General features: G+C 44.4%; 1 protein-coding gene across 6 annotated transcripts in view; it reads left to right on the forward strand.

Annotated features, from left to right (window-relative positions):
• Nucleotides 1-17,866, forward strand: part of MARK1 (microtubule affinity regulating kinase 1) — a 68,324-nt gene that overhangs the window by 16,625 nt on the left and 33,833 nt on the right. For all 6 annotated transcript variants that reach the window (XM_068153512.1, XM_068153516.1, XM_068153513.1 and 3 more), the window contains exons 2-3: nucleotides 9,959-10,162; nucleotides 10,852-10,905. In XM_068153512.1, the coding sequence (XP_068009613.1) occupies nucleotides 9,959-10,162; nucleotides 10,852-10,905 (258 nt within the window). The remainder of the gene's footprint in view (nucleotides 1-9,958; nucleotides 10,163-10,851; nucleotides 10,906-17,866) is intronic.

Genomic DNA, 17,866 nt, shown 5'->3' on the forward strand with positions numbered 1-17,866 from the left:
AGATGTTTTCACTGGGGCTACAGGGAGGGTTTCGTTTTGTTACAGCAGCGGAGATGATATGGGCTGACTGTCCTGAATTAGCCCTGGAAAATCTTGTTTGTGTGTTTGGGATGAGTCAGGAAGGAAAGTGCCAGGTTGAAATAACTGTGCCAATTCTGAGTGAAATGGAACAAAAGCAGGAAGGTCCTGTTCTTCTGCACCTGCATGCCTGGCTGGGCTGAGAGCTTTGGACCCAGGGAGAGGAGGAAGCCTGTTAGCAGAGTTCAGGTTACAAGACCTGCTTTAATGCTATGAAGGTATTTGTTTTTCTGAAGTGTTTTTGCCTGACTGCTCTGGGCAGGACCAGTACTTGTTTTGATTATTTTTCTTTATCCTTTAAATTGTCAGTGATTCCAGGTGATAATGAACTCCTCCCTTCCATATGGCATTACTGCTGTGTTAAAAAAAAAAACCAAAACAAAACAAAAATTGAGGGCAAGCTTACTACAACATGGACAGCATTTATGACAGGCTAGTGTCACCATATGATAATTACAAGGATTATAAAGAACCTTGTCTATGAAGTTCTGAAATGTATGTTAGCTGTGTTGGTAGATTATGGGCTCTTGTTTTCCATCCTAGATTGCCTCAAGTATGGAGCTATAAACATTGCATCCCGTGGAGCTTGTGATTAGAAGAAGCAACTTTGTCTCCAAGTGTTTCTGATGCATCTCACAAAGCCATGTTGAACACTTGAAAAACCCCAAAACAAAACAAGAAACCCCACCCCCCCAAAAACTTCTAATGGGCTTTGTTTTCATAGTTGCAAGTACAGGACAAGATGTGCTCAGGCAAACTTGTGCTGAGCGTTATCACCAGCATATATATGTATGCTTTCAGAAAGGACTCTTCATTACAGTATCACAGTATCACCACAGTTGGAAGAGACCTCGAGGATCATTGAGTCCAACCTGTCATCACAGACCTCATGACTAGACCATGGCACCAAGTGCTACATCCAGTCTCCTCTTGAAAACCTCCAGGGATGGTGATTCCACCACCTCCCTGGGCAGCACATTCCAATGATGAATGACTCTCTCCCCGTGAAGAACTTTCTCCTCACCTCCAGCCTAAACTTCCCCTGGCACAGCTTGAGACTGTGTCCCCTTGTTCTGGTGCTGGTTGCTAGAGAGAAGAGACCAACCCCTTCCTGGCTACAACCACCTTTCAGGTAGTTGTAGAGGGCAATGAGGTCACCCCTGAACCTCCTCTTCTCCAGGCTAAACAATCCCAGCTCCCTCAGCCTCTCCTCACAGGGCTTGTGTTCAAGGCCTCTCTCCAGCCTTGTTGCCCTTCTCTGGACACGCTCAAGTGTTTCGATGCCCTTCTTAAACTGAGGGGCCCAGAACTGGACACAGTACTCAAAGCAGAGTACAGGGCACAATGACCTCCCTGCTCCTGCTGGCCACACTATTCCTGATGCAGGTGTCGAGGGTTGAGGATGCCATTGGCCTGGGCACACTGCTGGCTCATGTTTAGGCAGCTGTCAATCAGCACCCCCAGCTCCCTCTCCGTTTGGCAGCTCTCAGCCACTCTGACCCCAGCCTGTAGCTCTGCATGGGGTTGCTGTGGCCAAAGTGCAGCACTCGGCACTTGGCCTTGTTGAATGCCATCCCATTGGAGTCCGCCCATCTGTCCCGTCGGCCATGTGTGTTGGCACATGCCAATGTGTATTGGCATTAAAGGATTTTATTTTGCCTTGCAACAGAAACGTTTTACTCTTAGCTTTGAAGTCAAGATTTTAACTAATTATTTATTTTAATACTGGGAAGAAAAGGAAAGAGGTTGAAAAGAAGAGAAAGATTAAGGGAAAGTTACTGTTTAGCAGCTCGCCTGTTACTGCAAATTGAACTCCATGCTTATGGCTGGGATATTATGTTTTTTTAAGTTGTATACAAAATGCTTTTCAGAGTTACAGCATCAGGTAATTAAATGCTCCCACATGCTTGGCTGAGACCAGTTTTATTCAAAAATCATTGTTTCTTACTGCTGACAGCTCCAAGCTCCTTCCAAAGTTGATGCCTGGAGTTCTTACATACTACCTAAATCTGACACAAGCAGAAAGATGCACATTGCCTGTCTTTGATTATTTGTGCCCTTCTGGAGATCCTGTGTGAGCAGGCCTGGGGTATGGGGACAAGTCAAATGCCACAATTTTGTCTTATTCCTTCCTGTCTCTGCCATACATTGACCTTGGTATCTGATTAGAATCATAGAATCGGTAAGGTTGGAAGAGACCTCCAGGATCATCGAGTCCAACCTGTCACCCAAGACCTCATGACTACTAAACCATGGCACCAAGTGCCACGTCCAATCCCCTCCTGACCAACTCCAGGGATGGTGACTCCACCACCTCCCTGGGCAGCCCATTCTAACAACTCTCTCTGTGAAGAACTTTCTTCTCGCCTCGAGCCTAAACTTCCCCTGGCACAGCTTGAGACTGAGAAACACTAATAAACTAGAAGCAAAGGCAGCCACAGAAATGACTGACCAGCACAAGTGGAAGCATAAATGGTATACTGGACACTGATGTTTAACTCTGAAGAAAGAAGAGTTGCTGTGTAACAAAGTTTATATCATGCATTCTCAATCTAGTATGCATTTAATTGCTGACAGGAAATCAGGAAGATAGTCATGTGCATACGTTTAGTCTTTTTAATTGCACCCTCCAAAACACTGCTTTCTTGGATTGAGATTTACTAATTGGACTATGATATGATATATGATGGGTACATGTGATGAGAGCAAGCTGTGGCTTTGTGTTTGGGGTTTGCCTGGAAGAGGACTGAACCCCCTTTTTCTGACAACATGAGCTCTCAGTGTGCACTTGCAGCCCGCAAAGCCAATCAGATCCTGGGCTGCATCAGGAGAAGTGTGGCCAGCAGGTCAAGGGAGGGGATTCTCCCCCTCTACTCAGCTCTGGTGAGACCCCACCTGGAGTACTGTGTCCAGTTCTGCAGCCCCTATTACAAGAGGGATGTGGAGGTGCTGGAAGGTGTCCAGAGAAGGGCCACAAGGATGATCAGCACCTCTCTGGAGCACCTCTCCTATGAGGACAGACTAGAGGAGTTGGAGCTGTTCAGTCTGGAGAAGAGAAGGCCTTCCAGTATCTGAAGGGGGCCTTACAGGAAGGCTGGGGAGGGACTTCTCAGGCTATCAGGTAGTGATAGGACTAGGGGGAATGGAATGAAACTGGAGGTGGGGAGATTCAGGCTAGATGTGAGGAGGAAGCTCTTCCCCATGAGAGTGGTGAAACCCTGCAATGGGTTGTCCAGGGAGATGGTCGAGGCCCCATCCCTGGAGGTGTTTAAGGGCAGGCTGGATGAGGCTGTGGCCAGGCTGATCTAGTGTGGGGTGTCCCTGCCCATGGCAGGGGGGTTGGAACTAGATGATCCTTGTGGTCCCTTCCAACCCTGACTGATTCTATGATACTATGACATTAGCTAATGCATCAGGCATTGTCATCGTGTGCAGTTCAGAGGTGCATACCTGTGAACCTGGACCTCTGGGTGCCCTTGATACAGATGCAGAACAGCTGATCTGAGCATTTCTATTGGTTTCTCCACTGAGATCTGCCAAGATCTTTCAAAGGAAAAAAGAAGGGAAAAAAAAACACCTTTTTCTGATTTAGTTTGATCCTTATTTCAGCAAAACAAGCAGACTTGCTTGAGGTAGTTTGCTAGAAGCTCCTAGGTCCTGAAAGAACAGTTGTGGGCAGCAACTAGTTAAAACATGAAAACAGCTGGACATCCAGGACATTACTTCTCATCTTTCTCCCCTTTCCTTCCTCTGTGTTGTGGATCAAAGCTGTTGAAGATCAGAGCTGTTTAGGAGATGAACTTCTAAACCCTTTAGACTCCTTCTGTCTGGGCTAGCCATTTTGATTACCTTGCACAATATTATAGCTGTTACAGATGCTCATGTGTACGGCACATGCTTGAAAATGTTTGAAGTTATGAATATGAAAATTGGCTACAAGAAGCTTAAGTTCAGAACAGCAGATAATCATTGAGAGAGAGAAGCATGATGATGTGCTGCTTTTAGCACCCCATGTGCATAATTTTGTTTCCATGGGCTGACTGTACCGAGGAATTTGCCTCGTGGTAATTCAGGATGGGGAAAATTCAGGACTAAGATGTGTGTTTAATTGTGAGGTGTATTTGCAGGCAGTTACCCTACTACTCAGGAGGGCTACAGAGGTCTTCGGTGTTTTTTGAGACACAGCTTGGTGACTGGAATGGGTCTGGGGACTTTTAAGACTGATCTGTAAGAGCAGTTAATGTATGTGATGATGTAAGTTTAATTACATTCTGTAATCCATGGGAATACTCCTCCAGTGACTAGCTAAGTGTCTAAAAGATGCTGAATAAGTAAAGTAATGGAGCAGGCACTTTGTATCTCCTTGGTGGGGTTAGTTCTTCTGCACTTTCTGCAGGATAATGTGTCTGGGCATCAGGTCATCTTGCTCTTGCAAAGCTGCCTTGGGTAAACAGGAAAAATGATAGCTTTGAGTCTTGGGGAAGCAATGGGTCAGGTTAACTCTCTTGTGATTTTTAGTGCCCTTGACTTTCTGCAATAACTTGAATGGAACGTGTCAAATAAACCTGGGGAGGACTAAGAATTGAGCTCTCTTCAGACACAATCTAAAACTGACTGCTAGAATGACTTTGCTGAGATTTCTGGCAAGGTGGTGGATTTTGGGTTGTATGGGGGGGGGTTTTGTTTGTTTAGGGCAGGAGTTGATCTGCTAGAGGGTAGAGAAGCTCTGCAGAGGGACCTCGACAGGCTGGACAGATGGGCAGAGTCCAAGGGCATGAGATTTAACACATCCAAGAGCCAGGTTCTGCACATTGGCCACAACAACTCCATGCAGAGCTACAGGCTGGGGTCAGAGTGGCTGAGAGCGGCCAGGCAGAGAGGGACCTGGAGGTGCTGGTTGATGGTAGGCTGAACATGAGCCTGCAGTGTGCCCAGGCAGCCAAGAGAGCCAATGGCATCCTGGCCTGCATCAGGAACAGTGTGGCCAGCAGGAGCAGGGAGGTCATTCTGCCCCTGTACACTGCACTGGTTAGGCCACACCTCGAGTCCTGTGTCCAGTTCTGGGCCCCTCAGTTTAGGAAGGAGGTTGACTTGCTGGAATCAGTCCAGAGAAGGGCAACAAAGTTGGTGAGGGGCTTGGAACACAAGCCCTGTGAGGAGAGGCTGAGGGAGATGGGGTTGCTTAGCCTGGAGAGGAGACGACTCAGGGCTCTCTACAACTACCTGAAGGGAGGTTGTAGCCAGGCGGATGTTGGTCTCTTCTCCCAGGCAGCCAGCACCAGAACAAGAGGACACAGTCTCAGGCTGCGCCAGGGGAGATTTAGGTTGGATGTTAGGAAGAAGTTCTATACAGAGAGAGTGATTGCCCATTGGAATGGGCTGCCCGGGGAGGTGGTGGAGTCACTATCATTGGAGGTGTTCAGGAGGAGACTTGATGGGGTGCTTGGTGCCATGGGTTAGTTGATTAGGTGGGTTGGATTGGTTGATGGGTTGGACATGATGACCTTGAAGGTCTCTTCCAACCTGGTCCCATTCTATTCCATTCTATTCCATTCTATTCCATTCTAAATTATGAAGGTATCTAGAGAAATACCAGAATCCTTAATTAAAATCCTGCATAGGAAATGCAAGTTGTTAGCTGGAATTGGTTTTAGATGGCAGCAATCTTCAAGAAGTGTGGTGATTTATCTTTTTTTTTTAACAGCCTCCTTGTTTCCAGCATCCTGAAAAATTTCTGAGAATTTAGAGATTGTTTTGAAATGTCATTTTAAAATAAGTCACATAGTAGCTGATGCATAATGAATGAGTGTATTGTAATGGACCAGAAGCTTCTTAAAGCCTTGTAGCATGTCTTTCTAGCCAGTGTGGATGCTTCTGTGGAATGCAACTTCAGCATTGTTTGGAAATAATCTCTGAGATGTTAATGTGCTTTGATTTGCTTAGGGGAATTTTGCTTTTCACCATATTAACCTTCTCAGGTTTTGATTTCATTGAATTCTGATTTCCAGCTGCTGAGTTTAAATTCCTCTGTACCTTCCAATTGTGATAAGCTGGGTATGTGCAAAAGAGAGGCCTGTTGCAAGACCCAGGAAGAATAATGTGAATTTATCATTCAGTGCTGTTGAAATTCAGACATTATGTATGTATGTATATGTGGCTCACAAACTGGGTAACTTTGACCTTTATGCATGTTTTCTGTCATCCTTGGGCTTAGCTGGGGAGAATGGTTGACTCTGAAGGCAATGGAATAATTACAAAGCTGTCCAAAGGGGCTTAGTTTTAATGTCAACAAAAAAAAAAGACCAAGCTTGGGAATTGTCATGACCATGAACCTCATTATTTGTTTTGTGGTTTGGTTTTGTTTTCTTTTTTCCCCTTCAGATTTGCTTCTGCATTATATTGTTGTTAGGATTAAATAAATGTTTTCCCCATTAAATCTGCCCTGGATTGATCTGTCTTGTGAGGCCATTTTTCTGCCTCTGATGTTGGTTTTGCTTGTTTATCTAACTGCTTATCTGAAAGATCCCTTCAAGTATCTACTGGAAGTAGACTCATCCTATACTATGATACTGTTGGGGAGGGACTTCTCAGGATCTCAGGTTGTGATAGGACTAGGGGGAGTGGAATGAAGCTGGAGGCGGGGAGATTCAGGCTGGATGTGAGGAGGAAGTAATTCCCCATGAGAGTGGTGAAGCCCTGGAATGGGTTGTCCAGGGAGGTGGTTGAGGCCTTGTCCCTGGAGGTGTTTAAGCCCAGGCTGGATGAGGCTCTGGCCAGGCTGATCTAGTGTGGGGTGTCCCTGCCCATGGCAGGGGGGTTGGAACTAGATGATCCTTGTGGTCCCTTCCAACCCTGACTGATACTATGATAATATGAAGCATATGAAACTGGCAATGGATGGTAGGGTTGATGATGCTCTTGGTAGACACTGTATTTCAAGTAGTGAAGCTCTAATTGTACACATGAATGGGCTGAGAGACTTAAAACGTGCTTGTAGAGTACTGTATCCCTGGATGGGGTTCTAGGTACATCTGTGATCCTCATTATCAGCACCAAAAAAACAACCCTACTGATCTTGCAGAGTGTTTTCTTAAGCAGGACTTCTATTTGTGCTCTGATTTATCATGTGCAGGGCTACTGTCCAGTGTTGAGGGAATGTTTCAAGGCCCCTTTGCCTGCAGCTCTCTCCTTATGATCCTTTCTTTCCGAGTCCACAGAAAGTATTTTAATGATGTGCTTCTAAAGGATAAACACCATTGCTAGCATGTTATTTCATGGTTGAATAAATGTGTCTAATGCACAGAATCTAAACATGCCTGGCTTGCTTAGCTCTGCAGCAATGTGGGGAACGGTTTAGCAGTGGGGGTAAAGTACTGTTTTGCAGAGAGACTCAGGTAATGAGAAGACAAACAGAGAATTATATTTAGGAGCGTTTTCCTGGCCATAGTGAATAATTAATAATGCTGGAGGTGATGTAAGCAGAGTTGTGCTACATTTGGGAAGAACATTCTGGTGGTGGCGTGCTGCTTGTTTTTCCTGGTTGCGCTGCAGCTGTTTGCTAGTTTCCCCAACTCTGTTAGTGCTGATGTCCTGGAATAACTCTGGTTGGCTCAGTGGGACTATCTGTAAGCCTGGGTGTTTACCTGAGGGGATTGACTTTGGCCTGTAAGAAATGCATATCAAAATTGAAAGCACTGCTTTGAATTCTGTTTTGTATAAGAAAATAAGTATTTGCGTAAGGAGTGAGAGGTATCTGGGATCAGTGTGGGCTAAGATTAGGTTGGGTATTGTGAAAAAGCAGTGAAACCTTCCCCTGCCTTCTGATCCTGCTTTCAGCTTAAGGTCAAAGATCTAGAAACCTTTGGTCTGTAAAGAGACAGGCTCAGTTAATGCTCCATATAAAGGTATCAAGATAGCCACTTCTTGATGGAAGCAGTGAACAATGGGAAATTGTTAAGGTGTCTTTTGAGTTCCGTCGGTGCTTTATGCTTAGCAGGAACTGAGGGAGCTGTGAATAGGCACGCCTGTTCCAAAATCTAAAACCAGTTTCTACCTACAGTATTTGCCTGCCTTAAAATCTGCAACTTAAAAAGATGAGAGGCTAAATTTTACCTGTTAAACATTTGTGCCCATCTGCCACCAGTGTTTAGAAAGCATTTGAAATACTGAAACACTTAACACCCCTTTGACATCTTCCGTTACTTTGATTTCTCCTTGGATGGTTTCCAAGCCCCATCTGTATCTTGCCCCTTACATACTTGGAAGTTGGGGAGTACAGAAGCACTGCAGATTTCAGTGACTAACATTTAATGTGGGATGATGTGTTGGCATGTATTAAAAATAACATCCTGAAGTTCTTCCGACTTCTTGATATTTAAAATGTATTTATGAGATAGCATGGAGCTTTTTAAGAATAGATTGGTATTTTGAAGTCATGATGTGGCTTGCTAGCTACTTGAATGAAAACTACTGTGGCTTATAAAAAGGTGCAAGCAGCTTTTTGGGAACAAAGCTTACTCAAAAATGAATAGAATAGAATAGACCAGGTTGGAAGAGACCTTCAAGGTCATCAAGTTCAACCTATTATCCAACCCACCCAATCAACTAAACCATGCAACCAAGCACCCTATCAAGTCTCCTCCTGAACACCTCCAATGATGGTGACTCCATCACCTCCCTGGGCAGCCCATTCCAATGGGCAATCACTCTCTCTATGAAGAACTTCTTCCTAACCTCCAGCCTAAACCTCCCCTGGTGCAGCCTGAGACTGTGTCCCGTTGTTCTGGTGCTGGTTGCCTGGGAGAAGAGACCAACCTCTGCCTGTCTACAACCTCCCTTCGGGTAGTTGTAGAGAGCAGTAAGATCGCCCCTGAGTCTCCTGTTCTCCAGGCTAAGCAACCCCAGCTCCCTCAGTCTCTCCTCATAGGACTTGTGTTCCAAGCCCCACACCAACTTCATTGCCCTTCTCTGGACACCTTCCAGCAAGTCAACATCCTTCCTAAACTGGGGGGCCCAGAACTGGACACAGGATTCAAGGTGTGACCTAACCAGTGCAGTGTACAGGGGCAGAATGACCTCCCTGCTCCTGCTGGCCACACTGTTCCTGATGCAGGCCGGGATGCCATTGGCCTTCTTGGCTGCCTGGGCACGCTGCAGGCTCATGCTTTCCTCATCATAGTATTTAAGTAGAGAAAAATTAAGAGAGTGGACTCTTGTTTCTAAATATGCCAAAGTACAAAGAATTTTTTTCTATTGTGTGGGTTTTTTTCCCCTATTGTATTAGAGGACACAGTCTCAAGCTGTGCCAGGGGAAGTTTAGGCTGGAGGTGAGGAGAAAGTTCTTCACTGAGAGAGTCATTGGCCATTGGAATGTGCTGCCCAGGAAGGTGGTGGAGTCACCATCCCTGGAGGTGTTCAAGAGGGGATTGGACGTGGCACTTGGTGCCCATGGTCTAGTAGTCCTGAGGTCTGTGGTGACAGGTTGGACTTGATGATCTTTGAGGTCCCTTCCAACCTTGGTGATTCTGTGATTTTTCAATAGACTAAATGTAGTTATGATGAGACAAGTTTATTTACAGCACAGTGTGTAGTTTGGCATAGTTTTGTATTTTCAGAAAGGTCTTCAGTAGTTTGTTGATTGCAGTCTGGGTGTCTCTAGTATTGCTCTTGGAGCTGATCAAATCCTTCTACTGATTGTCCTTGAGACATACATCAAATTCTGCCCCGAAACAGCATGCTCTACTTAGGCTACCGTCCAACGTTCTCAGCTACATTGTGAAAGTAAATAAATTATTCCCTTCTACACCTTTTAATGCTTTTAGTCTGTGCCTCAGCAAGTGTCTAAAATCCAAGCAGCTAAATCCTGTTGTCTGCCTTCCAGCATACCTCAGTGGATGGATACACTGAGCCACACGTCCAGCCTATCAAGTCGAGTAGCAGACAAAACATCCCCCGCTGCAGAAATTCCATTACATCGACCAACGAAGAGCATCCTCACATTGGAAACTACCGCTTGCTGAAAACAATAGGAAAAGGAAACTTTGCCAAAGTGAAACTGGCAAGGCATGTGCTCACTGGAAGAGAGGTAAGCCTTTCAGAGGAAAGAAAAGGCTGACAGTGTGGTTTATATTCTCTTTGGCTGCCTTTCTAACGAGTGTTTCTGTTATTCTTTCACCTTTTTCTTCTGAACAGAAAAAAAGTGGGGTTTTTGGTCATCAAAAAGGGAAGATCAAAAGAAAAACTTACCTGAGGTGCTAGGGTTTACTCCCTCCAACCATTCCCCCCTGTTTAAAAACAATGTAGCCCTTGCTGAAGAGATTGATAAGGGTGTTGCACCTCAAAGGGTGTATTGGGGCTGGGAGGGGGTCTCTTCTTCCCCAAGCATTTCTAAATCTGAAGAGAAAGCTATTAATAGATAGATTTCATTTATATTGATATTAAGGGTCAATCAGTCATAGCTACATTGAATGTTGGATAGATCTTGTGTTTGGAGAGCCTAGTTTTGCAGTGGACAGGCCAACATTGTTCTGTCCTAACGCTGACTGAAGTGTCAAACTGATTCCATCTGGTGGCCAAAGCTCTGAGCTCCTGCTGGTAGATCTTAATAGGTGAGGGAAGTTTTGCTTGATGAAATGCATAAAAGCAAACGTGTGTGCCTGTCTTATAGGCACATCTGTGCTTTTGCTGACAGAAATGAGATATGGTTTTGCTTAAACTTTTCTTCTGACTTTAATAATCCATGGTTTTGTGGTGTGTTTTGTCTTGTTTTTCAAGGTTGCTGTGAAAATCATAGATAAAACCCAGCTAAATCCTACTAGTCTGCAAAAGGTAAGGATATATCCTAAAATCTGAAGTTCTGTGAACAGTTGGTCTGTGATCTTTTATTTAGTTGACAAAAGTGTTTGGTCCCTTTGTCTTGCTAAAAAAATAACATTATATATGAACGATCTTAGGAGACATATCCTCCTGATTCAGGCTGGATGTGAGGAGGAAGTTCTTCACCATGAGAGTGGTGAAGCCCTGGAATGGGTTGTCCAGGGAGGTGGTTGAGTCCCCGTCCCTGGAGGTGTTTAAGCCCAGGCTGGATGAGGCTCTGGCCAGGCTGATCTAGTGTGGGGTGTCCCTGCCCATGGCAGGGGGGTTGGAACCAGATGATCCTTGTGGTCCCTTCCAACCCTGACTGATACTATGATATCCTCCTGTCCCTGTTACAAGGTGCACGTGCAGTTTGAGGGCAGTTCCCGTGTGGTCTCTATCCAGGCATTGCTGCTTTACTCTTCCTTTCTCCTCTAGATGTGCTCTTCACTAACCATAAAATTTTGTATCTAATTAGGTACACATGTGCTTTGTCTACATACTAAACCAAGACATAATGCTGTGCATGATAGGATTTTTCATGGATTTTTATTTAGTCTGGTAATTGTTTGTCATGGACGTATAACAGTGCCAATTTTTATGCCTTTAATGTGTGTGTGGGGTGTACCTTAGATTTTATTAGAGCAAATAATACAAAAACATTGTTCAGGGGACCTTTGGCAACTACTTTTTGGGCATAGAATTTACAAAATGACTGAAGGTAATCAGAACCTACTTGTTTGTGTCTGTAGACAGACATTCAGAAGTCCTTCATAACCATGGTGATTAAGTCCTTGAACAAAACCCTGGTTTGATTTGGGGTTTTTTTCCCTCTTTAACTAGGTATGTGTTTGGGTTTGGTTGAAGCACAGAAGTAATGTATTGTCCTAGTGGAGGTTGCTCATTATAAGTATTTATATAAATATTCTGGAGCCCCTATTACAAGAGGGATGTGGAGGTGCTGGAACGTGTCCAGAGAAGGGCCAGGAGGATGAGCAGAGGGCTGGAGCACCTCTCCTATGAGGACAGACTGAAGGAGTTGGGGCTGTTCAGTCTGCAGAAGAGAAGGCTCCCAGGTGACCTAATTGTGGCCTTCCAGTATCTGAAGGGGGCCTACAGGAAGGCTGGGGAGGGACTGCTCAGGATCTCAGGTAGAGATAGGACTAGGGGGAATGGAATGAAGCTGGAGGTGGGGAGATTCAGGCTGGATGTGAGGAGGAAGTTCTTCCCCATGAGAGTGGTGAAGCCCTGGAATGGGTTGTCCAGGGAGGTGGTTGAGACCCTGTCCCTGGAGGTGTTTAAGCCCAGGCTGGATGAGGCTCTGGCCAGCCTAATCTAGTGTGGGGTGTCCCTGCCCATGGCAGGGGGGTTGGAACTAGATGATCCTTGTGGTCCCTTCCAAACCTGACTGATTCTATGATACTATGATTTGGGTTATTTTTTGTTTACAAATAGTAGAGTGCTGCTTTTGGTGGCTGTAGAATGAGAGAAAGGGGCTAGGGCTCACTGCTCTTCTTCTGTACTATTTTTAAGTATGGATTCTTCAGAGTTTGTTTACTTTTTAATTCAGCCTGCTGTGCAGAGGCCATGCAGAAACTTTGCTATCTTTGAGGTCCTGTATCCTGTAATAAGCAAGTCTCTTTTCTAATGTTTGAGCTAGTGAAGAGGGACCCACATAGGTGTGTGACAAAGCATACTGGTGAAATCCAGTACTGCTCACACAGCTTATGTGCAACCTAGCTTGCTCTTTGCACTCCAGGAGCTAGGTTGGTTTGTGTCATTGTTGAACAATGAAAGGGTAAAACATATGACAACTTTCTGGAGAAATAAGCATGGAAAAACTGAGTTCTGGGACAATTGCTTCCATGATAAATAAGCTGTATTTTACACCCCCCTCCCCCAAAAAAATACTAAATTGTTCACTAAATCATTCCAAGTATAAAGGAAACTTTTACAGCCTACAAAAGATGCCATCACAGAATTTTAGGGGTTGGAAGGGACCTCAAAAGATCATCTACTCCAACTTCCCTGTCAGAGCTGGATCACCTAGAGCAGGGCACACAGGAACACATCCAGGCAGGTTTTGAATACCTCCAGAGAAGGAGACTCCACACCCCCCAGGCAGCCTATCCCTGTGCTCTGTCACCCTCACAGTGACAACATTTCTCCTCACCCTGCACTAGTACACAATACTCACCTAATAGTGCACTGCTGCTCTTACTTGTTGGTTGTTTTCTTTAAATGAGAAGCTGATCCATAAGAGGAAACATTTTTAGGTACAATTGGAAGCAGCTGAACTAGAACAACTTCAGTAATTTAACCACAGTTCTCTTCTTCATCACTAAATTCTGGAAACATTTATCCCCTACATCTTCTGCTTAATTGGAAAGTGTGATCATTTGTTGGAGTAAAGTTTTCCTTTGTAACATCTTCATTGTAGTTGTCAGCAAAAAATAGTCTGTGTTGTGAAGCTCTAAATGTTTAAAGCTTCCTACAATTTTCTGGAAAAGTTGGAGCAACTGATTCCCTGAGAGCTTTTAAGTCATCTTTAGCACAGGTTTCTTTGCACAGTCACTCAAGTTTTCGGGGTTTTTAAGCAAATAAAGATGAGAGAATGGTTCAGCAGCACACTTAGAATGACTGCTTCTGTTAGTGTTTTGCTAGGCCATTTGTGTGTTGTAAATAAAACAATCATATTTCCCCCCCTCTGTTCTTTGTTTTTCTTTCTGCACTGAACTAATTTTGTGATGAGGTACTGTGTAATATCATTGTCTTGTAGCTTTTTCTACCAGGGTTATACTGCACATAGGACTGCAAAGTAGCTGATTGTTTTGTCTTCAGGAGGTAGTGTTGGGAATGGGAAGAAGTGACAGCAGCATTGTTCTTACAGGAACAGACACTTTTCTAATGAGTGTTACTGCCACAAAAATACCAGTCCTGTGTTTGCACCCATCTAAATGAAGTGCAGCTGAGAGGACAGTCTCTAGAACTTCAAAGCTGGTAATTTGTATATAGGTGAGCAAAACATTTAGGCCTTCAATCACCATGGAGTGATTGTTGATCAAACAAGACAAATATGTAGTGATTTTATGCACAGAGTCATTCACAAAACCATTCCCTTTCCATTCATCATATATAAAGGATACCAAGTGCAAGTAGGTTCTGCCATAGGGCTTACTACTGACCTAATTAAGTAAAAGGAGTTGAGGCATCGTAGCTTCTCATGCACCCTTCTGTTTTGTAAACAGAAATATTTGAGCACATGCTTCAGCTGCTGAGAGTGTTGTACAAACTGGGTCTGTAGTTATTCACAGATATGAAAGCAAAGAAAGTGTTCAGTTTGCTTTTACCCACCCTCTAATATCATTTAAGCCACACAGTATGGACAGGGTAGTTTACAGACATCATTCTTTTAACTCAAGCTGTCAAATATTAGGAGATGACACAGGAATACATTCTGCCTACACATTTTGATAGTGCAAATCATTGCTTCTGAAAATACAATGGTTCCAGTACATTGGTTTAGTCATGAGGTCTGTGTTAAGAGGTTGGACTTGATGATCTTTGAGGTCTTTCCCAACCTTGGTGATTTCTGTGAAGTAAGCTGGCCTCATGAATTCTTAAGTTTGCATCCTTGTGCCTGGGATGTTATAGTCTGAAGTTAGATTCTGAATCTTGCTTCAAGACTTCTGCATCTTTAAATAGACTGATACTGCTTCTTATTTGATTACCCATTTGTTCAGTAAGTGGCTCCCATCCTACTCACTGAGCTCCTGTTCAGAAGACAGAGATGGCTTTTTGACAGTGAAGTTGCTGTCTTGAACAGTGACATTGTACTGACAGCTTTTTCCAGTGTCACAAATTGTTGTTTGCTCTCAAACCTAAGTATTTGGTTTATAGTTTATAACCAATAGCCAGTTTACTTTCTGCATGTCTGCTGCATTGGAAATGCCTCCTCGCACTGGCTTCCCTAGGGATGTTTCTGAAGTAACATTCTATTGCTGTTCTGCAAGTTGCTGGTGGGGCAGAAGGCACTTTTGTTTTCTTAGTTGTTTCATTGGTCTCTTCCAACCTGGTTTATTCTATTCAATTAGCAAGTGGCATTTCAGGTTTTCCCCCTCCAGGGAGGTTAGTGAGCCTCTTTTTGTTCTTTAAACATATTTAAAGGCTCAAACTTAGATTCTTTCCATTAAGAAAAGCAGAACAGAAATAAAGAAGTAGTAGAAGATTCAGAACAATTTCAGTATGATAGCTGTTGAAAAATGCTTTCTTTGTAACATCCTTTCTCTGTAATGGTTCAGAAACTAGAGAACCATTCAAGCACATCTCTCAAAGTAAGAAAAAGCCTTGGTTAATTGGAAATTTTTGCTTTGGTTATAGTAGACTTAAAATAGTAAGTCTTAAACATTTGGTATTGACCTGACAGCAAGTAGAAGCGTTAGCAATGGTGTGACAGAAGCTCTTCCTGCAGCCTGTGCCCTGAAAATGAAAGGTGAAAAGCAGGAACTAAATATTCAAGCTTTGTGCCTTTTCCATAGGTAGAAGCTCTGTGAATTGAGCGTGCTGCTGCCTGTCCTCTGTGTAAGTGAAGCTATTGAGGCTGCAATCCGTTTGCAACAAGGAGATGCTTGTTCAAGGGCTTTGTTTGAATGATAGCACTTTATTAAAAACAGGGTGGTCATTTCACAGCCAAGAAGGTGAATGGCATCCTGGGATGCATTAAGAGGAGTGTGGCTAGGAGTGTGGTTGAGGGAGATTCTCCACCCGCTCTACTCTACCCTGATGAGGCCTCACCTAAGCTATTGTGTCCACTTCTTTGTCCTTCTTGAGCTGGGGTACCGGAACTACTGGAGTCCAACACTGGGCCACAAAGATGATGAGGGGATTGGAACATCTATCATATGAGGAAAGGCTGAGAGAGCTGAGGATATTTAGCTTGGAAAAGAGGAAGCTGAGTGGTGATCTTATTAATGCTTACAAATACCTAAGGAGTGGGTATCAGGAAGATGGGGCCAGACTCTTCTCAGTGGTCCCCAGTGACAGGACAAGAGGCAGTGGGCATAAACTTGGAACACTGGAAGCTCCATCTAAACATGAGAAGGAACCTCTTTACTTTGAGGGTGGCAGAGCACTGGAACAGGCTGCCCAGAGAGGTGGTGGAGTCTCAGTTTCTGGAGACATTCAAGGCCTGCCTAGACATGTTCCTGTGTAACCAGACCTAGGTGACCCTGCTCTGGGAGGGGGGTTTGGACTTACTGATCTTCAAAGGTCCTTTCCAAACCCTATCATTCTGTGATATAAATGTGGGGTAGGGTTGTGGGAGAGAAGTTGGGGAGCACCAAGATGTGCATGAATTCTGAAAGTGCTATTTCTGATCAGTAAAACAGATGATCATATAATCCTGCAGTTTGCCTTGTGAAAGGGGAGCTAATCTCACTGCTCTGCCCAGGCTTCTGTGAAATTAGCAAACTTGGTGTTGTAGAAAATCTGTGGTGTAATTGCTTTAGTATATCTCATCCTTTGCATACAGAGGTATCCTGGGTCTTACTGAGGGGTGTAGTGGCCATAGTATCAATGAGCAGCATGCTTCTTGAAGGGGAAAGTGGTAGTGCTGTGGAGATTTATCCCAAAGCAGCACTTCATGGAATGCAGAGATGCAGTGTAAAATCATGTGCTCAAGTACTAGAGAATATTTTTAACACTTTGATTCAAATGTTACCCATTGTTCAGAGGTTTTCTAGATTTGCTTCTCTCTTGCAAGAGAGAATTGGAGGAGTGACCATTGGTGTTTTCTTAATTTGTATAAATGTGTGTTTACTTGGCCCAGGAGAATTAAAATCCTGAATATACACCAGGACACCAGAGAACAGTTTGTTTGCCCAATTTTCATCCCACTCCCCCTGCTGTTTTTGAACATCTGTGCCGAAATAAGGTTCTCTGCTTTTTCTGCCCACTCTGCATTTGCGACCCCCTTACACATCCCTTGGGCCATATGAGCCAGGAACTACACAAGGTATAAAGTGGCTGTGGACTTCACACAGTGCTGTTCTGTTATTTCAGTTCTCTTAGCTTTCCAAACCATTTCTTTCTTCCTGGGGTGGAAGGTATCTGTCACGCCAAGCAGCTTTAGCAAAGCAAAGCTGCTTGACTTAGTTATGTAGCAGTATTATGGCATACGTAAGTTAGATTTGCCTGATTTGGGAGATGCCTGAAATTGAGCTGCTTCAGAAAAGGGTCTGAAAAATCTCAGTTTCCTGGTAAACAACTGCTGGAAACTTGTCAGAAGCCAGTAACAACTACAAATCTAACTCTCAGAGTAATGTGGATCTCCCCATGGAGAGGGCAACCTTGTGTGCTCTGCTTTCAGTACTGGGCAGGTGGTTGGGAGAGGAGTTTCATAGGAACTACAGCACTTAGGTTTTCTAATCTTTACTGAGAGCAAGCCAGCTGTAAAGTAAAGTACAACTACCTGAAAGGTGGTTGTAGCCAGGAGGGGGTTGGTCTCTTCTCCCAGGCAACCAGCACCAGAACAAGGGGACACAGTCTCAAGCTGCGCCAGGGGAGGTTTAGACTCGAGGTGAGGAGGAAGTTCTTCACCGAGCAAGTCGTTCGTCATTGGAACGGGCTGCCAAGGGAGGTGGTTGAGTCACCGTCCCTGGAGGTGTTCAACAGGGGATTGGATGTGGCACTTGGTGCCATGGTCTAGTCATGGGGTCTGTGTTGATAGGTTGGACTCGATGATCCTCGAGGTCCTTTCCAACCTAAGTTATCCTGTGATACTGTGAAAACAGCCAGTGCAGCTTACGCCTGACGTGATTCGCTTGGAGGAGCATCACTTAAGAGAACTTTGGCTGCTTCAGCCCTGTCCAGTTCTTGTTATAATAGAATAGAATAAACCAGGTTGGAAGAGACCTTCAAGATCGTGTCCAACCCA

This window comes from Melanerpes formicivorus, unplaced genomic scaffold (genome assembly GCF_026170545.1).
Source record: "Melanerpes formicivorus ecotype bairdi unplaced genomic scaffold, bMelFor1.0.p_v2 SCAF_26, whole genome shotgun sequence".
NCBI classification, from domain to species: Eukaryota; Metazoa; Chordata; class Aves; order Piciformes; family Picidae; genus Melanerpes; species Melanerpes formicivorus.